Below are 12,459 nucleotides of genomic sequence, written 5' to 3' on the forward strand. Positions count from 1 at the left end.
ACGAAATTAAATGAAATCTGTAGTATAATCGATAAACAGTTGGTCTACGTGATTTTGTATTACCAGCGCATCTAACATGCTTATATGTGTGATACTTGAACAAGAAATGATAGTATAGGTAGAAAGCATATGAGAAAATATGATATCATTATTTCATATTCTTGGATGATAAAGAGTGTTAAAATTAATTTATATACAGTATTTTCTTTAATCTTTGATAGGTTGTTTAGGCAGAGTATTCATAATGAATCTAAGTTTCAGGTGAAGACGAAAGGCGAAAGACTTTCGAAACGTCGTCCTCTACATTTGTAGGTTTCTACAACAGGCAGTTACTGTCCATTTGAAACTTAGATTCAGTATTTTTTTTCTCAAACAAAGACAAACATAGGTTGTAATTCTAAAATTATATATATATATATATATGCAAAGAATCAGACTCTGAAAGCCACAACAATACTCTATTACTGGACGTAGGGCTGTTTCGCTTAGTAATCACACTTTAATTACCACACCATTATTTATCCAGGATTTTAAATCCCCCTTTTTATGGGTTATAATCACTAATTCCACATGTTGTTTCTGCAGTGAAACGTATTTCTGATATATATAACTCCTGGGAGATAATGAGCATATATAAAACAGTTTTGTTATTTCACACACAGTATATATATTTTTTTCATATATTGTTCATTATATTCATTCTGATAATAATCAGAAGCCACGGACTTAATGTTTAATTAACTTGTAGCCAAAATGACTTAGATCATTTCTTGGTGTTAATTATGGCACCAGCTTTAGTACACTTAGCAAATAAACAGCTGCAAATGCAAAAAAAAACAGCACAAATCAATTACCATATTATGTTTATGTTAAATTTCCAGGAAAATCCAGAAGAATCCACTGTACAACCAAACCAACGGTTCTATACTATAATTAGCACTGGTAGGATTCCATTTTCACTAAATTTCATACACAGTACAACGACTGCACCGTTACTCTACAGCATTATTCTTTACCAACAGGATAGCAAATGTATGTTGGCTTCAGTGCAGAGCATTTCATGACCTTCCTCAGTGTTGCCTTTGTGTAACTAGTTGCATGGCTGCTCGTACTTTGTATCCATGAGTATAACACTGATACAGCTTACTAACCACATTTCTAGCTTATTGTACTATTGTAAGATTATGTTAACTTTAGTATTACTTTATTATATCGTAGTAATTGATGGATACTCGTAAATTAAGTTGCCAAAGTCCTGATGAGGTCTAAGTTATTAAAATATTTTCTGAAGTTAACTGATGTTTCTTATGAATTCTTCAAATTTTCACTTCCATAGCCAACCCAAGTTTGGTCAAACCACTATCATTACAACTTATCGTACAACGTGGCGGCCAGGACTGAGATACTGATGGATGCAATTGTTCTCAAGATTGCCATAGGAGTCTTTTATTATTACCATGTAATTTATATTGGTATTGATGATCTTAATGTTATACTCTCACTGAGCTGTAATACCTCGGTTGTTTGAAGGTAGTAATCCATTTTGGGAAAGCAGTGTATACTGTGATGGTGAATTTCTAACTATCCATGCTCTGGACAAATATTTGATGAAGTGAAAAATATCCAGTAGATTATTTTTTTATTGTATTTTATGATATTCAGTTTGAATCAGCTTAAGCTTATAACATATGCTCTGCATATCTTACACCTAAGATAAAACTACCCATATTCCCGAGTCACTGGTGTCAAAATCTAACAGGAATTCAAACTGTATCTTTTAATAAGCCATCAGATGTGCTTTGGCTAAAATACGTTTAAATGACCGAAAAGCATACTCACTGTTAATTTTCTATTGTAAATGAGTATGGTTTATTCAGTGCAGATAATAGTGCATCTGTGTTAGAGAAATCTACTAAAAAATTTGGGTAATAAGAAGTGACTGTCTTTGACCTGGGCTGGTTTCAGTATTTGGCCTTAGCATGATCAGTACTGATGACATCAGGTACCCACTATATGCCTCGGAAGTTCCCTTAAATATGCATCAAAACACACTATTCAGCCTTGTACTTCAAATAAGTTAGAGATCCTCAGGAGATACCTATTTCAAATGCATTTCCATTAAGAAAAGAACACTATCCACATGCTTCAAAACTATTTCCAATGTAATCTGTGCGATACTTATTCTATAAGTATTTCAAAGGTGGCCAATTCAAACAACCCTTCAAGTACATGGTAAAGACACTTTAGGGCGATTTTCCTTATCCATTTAATCCTACTAGTAACCCAAATCTGAGTCCAGGAGCCCCCAGTGGCACAGCAGTATGTCTGCGGACTTACAACGCTAGAATCCGGGTTTCGATACCAGTGGTGGGCAGAGCAAAGATAGCCCATTCTGTAGCTTTATGCTTAATTACAAATAAACAAACAAACTGAGTCCAGAAAGCTAAACCAGTGTAAACATCCAAAGGTGTCCAGGCATTGGTCTGTAGGTTGCAATGGAAAGACAATGCACTGAACCACAAGATGCAAATTGTGAAAGTTCACGAACAGGTTGGAATTCTTTCTATTTTGAATTATGACAAAAAGTAAGAACCAAAACTCTGTAACACCTGTAATATTCAGTGCTTGTTACATTTGACCAGTGTGACTGTAAGGCAGCTGCTTTTTTGGATATACACTTTTCCAATGTCAGTATGGTGTTATCTGCCCTAGATGTTCGTCTGGTCTAACAAATGCATTAATAAATTCCAATAGCATCTTTCAGAAATTACTGAGCTGTTCAGCACATATAGCATCCTGACAAGAACCAACTAAACCTGTAGCCCTTTCCGGAACTGGGGAGATGGGGTCACTGATATTCCTTGAATTTTTGACTTCTGACAGTGGAAATATTTAACCAAATTTTATGAAACTTTAAAAAATCTACTACATAGTGTCTAGTTTTGGCTTGAAAAACTCATATACTAGACCAAATTCAATAGATTTATCTGTTCTATATTTTTTATGATGGTAAATTTCCAAACTTTTGTTGTGAGACACTGTTTTTTTTTAAACACACATTAAAACTACTTCATTTCGTTTAGAATTTAAGTTTTTATACTGTTGACCCAGAGTGGTAGTTTATGTATCTAATCAGTTTCAACTTGATTGATATTCAGTGACATTAATTTTGATACTTTATTTTGCCCATTGTAATAGTCATATAGCAGAAATTAATTCAAATTTATCGATAATCTAGGACCTGACCTTTCTAAATGACGTCAGGCCAGATTAGGTAACAATATTCTTGGTAGAAATCAGTTTATAGCTAATAGATGCGCTTTCTTTTCATAAATCATAAGGTTTTGTTTATTTGCGTTGAATAAGATAAAAACAAAACATTTTCAGGCATGAAATGAACGTCTAAAGAAAGTGTAAAAATCTGCAGATGTGTGGATTGTTCCTAAATCTTCTAAATTTTCTACTACATACCGTTGCTCTTCTCTGAAAGACTCCCATATTGTCGCCTCCCAGTAGCACAGCAGTATGTCTGCGGACTTACAACGCTAGAAACCGGGTTTCGATACCCGTGGTGCCAGAGCACAGATAGCTCATTGTGTAGCTTTGTGCGAAATCCATAACAAACAAACAAACATACCACTTTATTCACTCTAAATGACGTAACTAATTTATAATCTGATGTATCGAATGGTATTCAAAATTTGCCTTGGTTATTTTCAAAGCTGAGCTACAGTTAATAATTCTGATTACATACATCCTTGGAGATCATAAAAGAGTGTGGCAGAGAAAACATGCCAAGAAAGACTGGTGAGGCCATGTTGGAGTCTGTTATGTTTTGTGTTTACGTTTTTCTCTTCAGTCTCGTTAAAGTGTTGAGTATTAATTCCTGTACTTGGAAAAGTTTTCTTTCATAATCATCACACTTCTTGGAAATTAAATCCCGCAATCTACTGGTGTTTATGGTTGTAGCTTTTATTTTAGCATTTGTATATGGAAGAACACTAAATACTAAATTTGCAAATAGATTCTAGTAAGACATATCCAGATATGGCTATGGCAGATTAGGAGAATATCCCCCATTTGTTAAAAGTCTGTCCAGTGAAGCTCGTGCTGTTACATGTGTTGGAGATTTAACATCTTTAGGTAGTTATTACATGATATGAGGTGATACATGGTAATTGTTTGCTTAAGAAGTGTCAGCATCATTTGTCATGATGAAGAATTCATCTGTACACCCACGTGATGCAACTATTTCTCAGAGGTAGTGAAACTATTAGGCTGCTCGACTACTATTTGTATACAGTCATTACTGGGTGAAGTTCACAATTCATATTAGTCCATGTAGACGGTTAAATATGTGCTTGTACTTCAACTTTCTCGTACTGGACTACAGATTTAGACAATGGTAGCAAAATTCACAGTATTTAGTGAATCTGTAGAATGGCCTTGTATTCTCGTATGGGTATCCATGCCCAAGTCAGCCAATAAATAGTAGAAAGGTAAATCATGGCTGCTGTTTTCTGCCCTGCTTTAAACCAGCAGGTCCTGTCTCAGTCACAACGTTACAAACCTAAGTCTATCACCTTCCAATATGCTTGCATAAATATGAGACAAGAGCTATGCCGAATAAACACAGAGTTATCACAACTCTCCTGGATTTTGCATTGTACAAACTATTTTCAGACAAGCACGTATCGACACTGGTAAACGTGGAATTTCGTGTTGTTAATAGATAAAAACTCGGAGTGAAGGGGACGATCAATACCCTTTTTAAGTTTATAGAAATGGTTGTTATCGACCTTGGTTCTGAAACCAGTATAGCTGAATGGCCATGCTTGGGGGTCTGAACACAATCTTAGTTTGAGGAACAGATGTGCTGCAGCTCTTATTAATACAGTAAAACAATGGACGGCATCAACATACTTAGAATATGATGTGACTCTTCCTCCTCATACCCATTCAGTGTGTTCAGAAAAGTGGAAGACGTGTTGTTGAGCAGCTCCCTCACTTCTGCATCAAATCCATATTGTTTTCTAGTAAAGTTATCTATAGTATCAGTTCAGTCTTTAACAACATTATCCAGAAGCAAAATTCCTATACAAATGTACAGTTATAGCACCAAGTGTGAATATTGTCTGTGGAATGGTGATCAGTGTAGGCCAAGAAGATGAAGCCACAAAACCTATGGGTACTGTTGTCATTCCTAAATTGTAATGTATCCATGAGGTGCTGCTACAAAGCATTTAATTGGACTGACAGAAGACTTGAACTGGCATGTCTGAAAACTGGAACAAAATAAAAAAAAATACAAAACTGTCACAAAGGTAAAGAAAAGTAAACGAACAGTTTTCTAGCTTTTACCATTCACATACAAGATTACAAAGTTATCATTCTTTATTCCCATAAAAAAACTATGGCTGCAATGAGTTAAAAGTTGACTTTTCTCGTTAAATAACCTATGGCTGGCTGCGTAGAGAAACTTTGCAATTAGAGCAATCAAGATTAAACGGATGTAGATAAATAAAATATGGGAATATTTAAAGAATTTTAAGTATAATGTAGATTAAGCTACAGAATGATAAGCTTATAACTTAAGGATAATCTACCTTCTTAAGTTAATAAAAAAGTGCTGAACTGATGCCACTTTATCATCTAAGTGAGAAAGACAAGGAAATGCAGAATACTTATGATCGTTTCCATTATATTACATTAGCTACCGTACACGGTCAACAAAAGATTAGAACACAGAGCTCCCCAAGGACAATAAAAGGGGGTCTGATACGAGCTCCCTATGTCACTTCTCGGGGATCCTAATGGTAAATACTTGGTTTGGTGAAAGTCAGTCTAGTAGTTCACCAATTAAAAGCGGGAACGCAAACAAACTTTTGTCAAAAAATCGTACGGATTATCGCATTACAATTCGCATGATTTCCAGCAGCCAATCATCGCTCGTTTCTGTAAATGGCCTAGACTAGAGTTTATTTTAAAGTATTTTCTTTTTTCTAATAGAACAGGTAGATGACATCAACTACGTCTAGTTTTTTAATTGCACAAACAAGGTTCTATGTTAAAATAGGCAGTTTCGTAACTTCAGGATAAAAAAATGCGTATGTGAAAAGTTTGTTTGTTTGGTAGCAAAGCTACACAATGTGCTACCTCTACACTATCCATAATGGGGAATCAAACCCTGTAATTTAACGTTGTGACCCACCGGAGGACGTATGTGAAAACAATCTAGTCAGTAGAAAATTATTATCATTAGCGGATATATATCTTTAAAGGTTTGTATTTAAAATTGTTAAATAATAATCGACAACAGCAATAAGAAGATACTCTGGTAGTTGGGCAGAGAAAGTATGTTTTATTTCAATCTTAGAAATGTAACTTTATTCTCAAATTTTGTGCACACTTTAATAGGCCCCTAACCGTTTCTAGATAATCGTATGCGATATCACTGCAAGTAATTTATTTAAATAAGACCAGAATCGTCGTCGCTATTCACTTTGATTCTAAATCTTTCAGCTATATTGTAAAGAAAACATTATGAATGTGTGTGCTTACTACGACTGGTGAAGCTGTCCCTACGTTATCAACAAGTTACGTATCTATAGGAGTTAGTAATAAAAAGTTTAACACTCAGTCTTCGATGTCGAAAAAGTCTTAGGATTTCATATGATACAAAATTGAAAGATATGGATGTCCGACATAGCAGGGGAAGTCAGATATTTCCAAAATATATGATTCAGTTAATGTACGAAGAAACGGTTAAATAAACACTTAAAATCAGCATAACAATAGGCAATTCTAAAACTGCTATTAAAACATACAATGTTGTATTGCAGATTTAAAATATTAATCCATCTTTTGTAGATAAGGTATGGCGGTAAGACAAAACTAAAAGTTGTAGGTTTCTTTCACTTAGCTAAAACAATAAATCTGAGACACAACTTATCTTTAACATACTGATACACAACTTATCTTTAACATACTGATACACAACTGTTCTTGCCGCAGTGTTTTAAAAAGATAAAATATTAGCCAGAGTTTTGTTTACATAATATCGATGTAAAGTGAAATATTTATTATATTACGAAACGTTATGCTCTTTAGATGTTTGGAAGATGATAAACACCTTATAAAAGTTGAATTATATATTTTTATAAGAAATATTTCGAAGAAACAGTTACACACTTTATGTGTTTCATCTCTATAAAGGGATTGATTTCATAATCGTGTGCAATTTTCAACCTAAAGTTGACAATTAATTTACAATGTGAGGTGGAACAAACAATTAATGCGAACTAGAGATTCCTGGAATAACTGGAATAATGTAGGGATTTTATTCTCCTGTAAAGTCGAGACGGCTTAGTCTGCTATATGATCATTAGCCGGATCAAATGATATGTCCACTTCCATCACTATCTTGTTTGGTTCCTTTTCTCAAGTCCAGTAGGCAACCCTACATAGCGTTTTTATTTAGCTATAATGTTTTTTCCTAATAGTTGTTCATTTACTTTTTATAAAAGATGGCGTACGTGGATTACTAAGTTATAAAGTGTATTCTAAAGCTTTATAAATTTTGTATAGAATGATAATAAGATAGGTAGTCAAAGATTGTGAAGACTGTTTTCCTCTATCAAATGATGATAAAATTATAGTTACTGCTAGATCTAGGTAGGTGATAGGCCTGTTGAAGAAAGATGATGATAAACGAAAACAAGAAATCTCGGTTTTGGCTATTCGCCTATTTTCGACATTGGGATGTTCTGGATAGCTGAAAAGTGGCATATACATAGTAGATAGAGTTAGTATCATATCTAGCTTCTGATGACGTGTACAGAAGAAAATCCAGTTGAATTTTGTATTGGTTTAATACGGGCGTTCGTGCCATCCCTACACAGAAGGTACTAGCGCAAGCTCTGACGACTAGCAGTTACCTACAGAAAATATTTAAAAATCTATATATGTGGACTTTTTACATTACTTTTCTTTCTCCTACTGTCCAAGTATGTTTTTAGAATGAAAGATATTTGTTTGTTTGTAGTTAAGAACAAAGCTACATAAAGGGCTATTTTTGCTGTACTCACCATGGGCATTGAAACTCGGTTTTAGTGTTATAAGTTTTCAGACTTACCACTGTATCATTGGCAGGCAGAATGAAAGATATTTGTTTGTTTGTAGTTAAGAACAAAGCTACATAAAGGGCTATTTTTGCTGTACTCACCATGGGCATTGAAACTCGGTTTTAGTGTTATAAGTTTTCAGACTTACCACTGTATCATTGGCAGGCAGAATGAAAGGATATGTAGTTTGACATTTTAAGTTATTTTTGAACAAAATAATTTATAACAATTAAAAGTTAACAGGTGAGTACCAGACTTAATATACTGTTCACAGAGGCATATAACCTAATCAGTCATCTACATTAAATTCGCCTACTAAATGTGAACCTATGTTTATACGTGTTACTTCATTCATGATATTGTTTTTTAATAACGGATTTTGGATTTGGATTCAACTGGTTTCCGAACACGCAGAAAAGGTATATGTACGAGCTTTTTAACAACCACTCTTTGCTATATAAATGCAATTATATCTGATCTTCAGGTCATTCATTCTTGCCAATGTATATTCAATCAACTGCGAGATGAGGCATATTTCGATAATTTATTATTTTGAATAATAACGAATCTACTAAAGAGTAGTTTGTGAGAACCCGATATAAGGCTAAAAAGCCAAGTTGTCCCCGAGCTCCATACATTGTTACATCGGAACTGTAAGGCACTACTCAGGTCTAGTTAACGACAATCTGACTTCACAACCATCGTGCTTGGTGAATCAGAGGATGAGTGTACGTCGGTATTTTGTTCAGGTTGAAAGTATCTGTGCCTGAAGCTGCCATGTTGCTCTTAGACGTGAACTCGGCGGAAGAAAGACATAGACCCATCCCAGACTGAATTACTTGTCTTCCTGAACCATGGGTCTTTACTAAACTGCTACCCATTGGCGGCTGGTACGGCTTTCCGTCTCGGACTAGCACGGGTACGGCTACTCGGCGCGGTGACCGAAGTGGATTTATGTCTAAGCTCTTTTCTTGTCTCGCTCTTTTTGTTTTATAGCGATGGTTTTGAAACCAAATCTTTACCTGTGTTGGGGTTAAACGAATGAAATTTGCAAGGTGTTCTCTCTCCGGTGCCGATAGGTATCGCTGTTGTCGAAATCTTCTTTCCAGCTCGTACGTCTGTGCTTTGGAGAACAGGACCCGACGTTTACGTTTCTTTGAAGGTTGTTCTCCTGAAGGCTCGGAATTTAGAGTTTCTATTTCACCGGTATTGTTATCAGTCGATGATTCTGTAATCGCTGGAAGTTCCGAACGCATACATTGGTCACTTTCAGACTGTATATCGACACTATTGCACCTGGATATATCTGAAGCAGCTCCTCCGAACTCAATTTCTGATTCCTCAGCAACTGCTCGAGATGTGCAGTCTTCACTAGTTGTTGGAGAAATAGTTAATCTGGTTGATACATCGTCACAGACAGTTGTAAAACTTTGGCTGAATCTATCCAGCGTTGAAGTTGATCCTTTACTGGTCACGATGTGGGTAGTTAGAGGTGATGAGATCTGGTGCGTCCTGGTGGGGAGCTTTTTATGAGACAATACAGAGTCTGGACTACTGAGACTTGCTAAGGCTGTTGGGGTGTTGACGGAATCTATCCCTGTAATTGTGAATACAATAAAGCCAATAAAAATTACAGAAAATGAAAACAAGATATAATTAACTTGAATCACTTACTGACATAAAATTTATTAAAATAATTTTCCACAGCTTTATGAGCAAAGGAACCAGTAAAGTATTAACGTAAGGACATGAGACATCTTTGTACATGGAGGAACACAAAGAATAGCCATACATTATTTCTTGTATAATAAAATAGTAGCTATTTGTAACAGCATTTTACTCCGTAGTGACAATTAACAGAAGATCAATTTTTCACCCTTCGTCTTAACTAAAGTTTTAGATTATAATTCATGATTCGAAGAAATAAAAACTCCTGGAAAGAAAAAAATCAATAAACTATGTTTACATGCACATTGACTCTCATTTTCCTTCATCTTTTGAAAATAAGAATTTTCACATTGTCTTCTTTGAATCAAAATAAATTATGATTTTCATAGTTTGTATACATCAAAAAGCAAAACATGTGTAATTAAAAGAGATTAATAAACCATTTTTATATTTTCTAAAAGTCATTCGTCTAGAATTTCTATAAACAGATTCAGAACAGACAAGATCAATTTTAAAAGTTAAAAAGAAAGTTTTAATCTAAATGAACTTTTTGCAACTCATTTATCAAGTGCAAATTCTCTCTTTCTTCATATAGATAAGCCCCAGAAAATATTTATAAATAAGTATATATTTCTAGTTGTAAAAAGCAGGTTGCGTCGTCACAAGTCTATTGAGAAAGAAAGAAAATAAAAACGAAAAGTACTAATATAAGAAATTCGAGGCAATATAATTATCACCCTTATAAAAATATAAACATTTGAGTGTTACAGCTAAACTTGTATGTAAAAAAATGTTTCAAATCCCACACACACATATATATATTTAAATACGATTCTGTAAACCTTTGTCATGACCGTGTATCGAGTAGTAGTCTTAACTGCAGTAATCAGGAGAGAGATTATACGCTTTTAGAGTGTTTGTTATTTATAAAATGATTATAAATTGCTAGAAACAATAACAATGTATGGCAAACTTACATTTATTGTTCCTTTTCAGAAAAATTATTTCCCTAATTCAATCACTGTTCACAGTGTTAATTATGTTAAATTTTAATTTTAAATAACAATACTTGTTTCGTTATAATCAGTGCTTTACTTCTAAAAAAAAAAAACTACCGGATTACTGTTAATGGAGAGGGGAGTTTCAGTTTATGAAAATAATAATTTAAATGTTACTTAGGCTATTATTTGGGATAGTGCTGTCAAATATCAATTCACCATGCAAAATTATATTTACAAATAAAACTTTAATTTACAAAATAAAAAATCTGACTATTGATAAAGTTTTAAGCAATCACTAACATATATGAGTGCAATTTCTAAAATTGATTAATTATATTATATTTGGTAAAATGATATAAACTGATAAAGAGGTAGAATGCATAGTTTTAATTTGTACAAAACAAAAAATAACTTCATTAAATAAACGCATATGCTTTTGTATGAACATTACAGATTATTAGCTAAAGTAAAATCCAACTTTGTGGTAGAGATGAGTTGTAGGAGTTATCGGTGGATTTTTGTTACAGTAAAGTTAGAATTACAATAAGTACACATCCAAGCATACTTTGAGATAATACAACATATATTTATCTGCTGTTTAACACTCTACTCTGGAACTTCATAAAACACAAAGAGCAATTTAATTTGCGTTTTATTCAAAAATTTAATAATAGACTTTATACATTTACAGCAAAAGATATCGCATACCTCGCAGATTACACGTTACAAAACATTGAATTATTTTTACCAAAGTTTCTATAATATCCAGTACAGAAACAAAGAAGTAACTTAGACAAAAATACAATAACGATAAACTATCAGAAATAAGTGACTTAAACTGTAGTAAAGTAATCAGAACATTTTGCAAGATCTAATTTACTGAATCAACGTGACTCATACTGTATATTAAATAAGTTAGTATAAAATCAAGCTCAGAAAGTAACACAAGCGTCACTACAAAATAGAACAACTTTTCAGCAGTATAGTTTGAAAAAAGGGTTCACACTATAGATAAAAATGACAAGTTCATGAAAAACCAAGCACAGTGAGTGCAAACTGGATCATACAATGAACTAGAAATAATTCTATCCAAAATGAAGTACAATGAGTAAAAAATAAATAAATAAGAAGACAGAAAAACTTTTAAAATAAAATACAATGGCCAAAAAGTAACTTATAGATTGTTTTATTAGTTCGAGTAATTTTTACAACATTTGTTGTAGAAAGTTAATAACTGACTGTACCATTGTTCAAGATTTAGTACAGCACGTAAAGTGTACAAAAAATAAAAAAATATCTGGAAGATCTCGTACCACATGAACAAAGTGACTTACACTGCACCAAAAGCTAAAGATGTCTACAATATTCTATATTATAAGTAACAAAGTGACTTACACCATAAAATGTTGAAATAAGTGTATGAGAAGTTAGAAATTTCAACAAGTTACAGCACATCAAATAAATAAGTGGCACAAACTAAACCAATAATGACAAATTTATACAAGTTACAGCACATCAAATAAAGTAGTGGCACACACTAAACCAATGATGACAATTTTATACAAGTTACAGCACATCAAATAAAGAAGTGGCACACATTAAACCAATAATGATAAGTTTCTACAAGCTACAGCACATAAAATAAAGAAGTGGCACACATAAACCAA

General features: G+C 33.5%; 1 protein-coding gene across 1 annotated transcript in view; it reads right to left on the reverse strand.

Moving 5' to 3' along the window:
• Window positions 1-8,815: 8,815 nt before the first annotated feature.
• LOC106460311 (homeobox protein Hox-A11b-like) overlaps window positions 8,816-12,459 on the reverse strand; it is an 11,709-nt gene continuing 8,065 nt past the window's right edge. The window contains exon 2 of the mRNA XM_013920003.1: window positions 8,816-9,720. Within this exon, the coding sequence (XP_013775457.1) occupies window positions 8,816-9,720 (905 nt within the window). The remainder of the gene's footprint in view (window positions 9,721-12,459) is intronic.

This window comes from Limulus polyphemus, unplaced genomic scaffold (assembly GCF_000517525.1).
Source record: "Limulus polyphemus unplaced genomic scaffold, Limulus_polyphemus-2.1.2 Scaffold747, whole genome shotgun sequence".
NCBI lineage: Eukaryota > Metazoa > Arthropoda > Merostomata > Xiphosura > Limulidae > Limulus > Limulus polyphemus.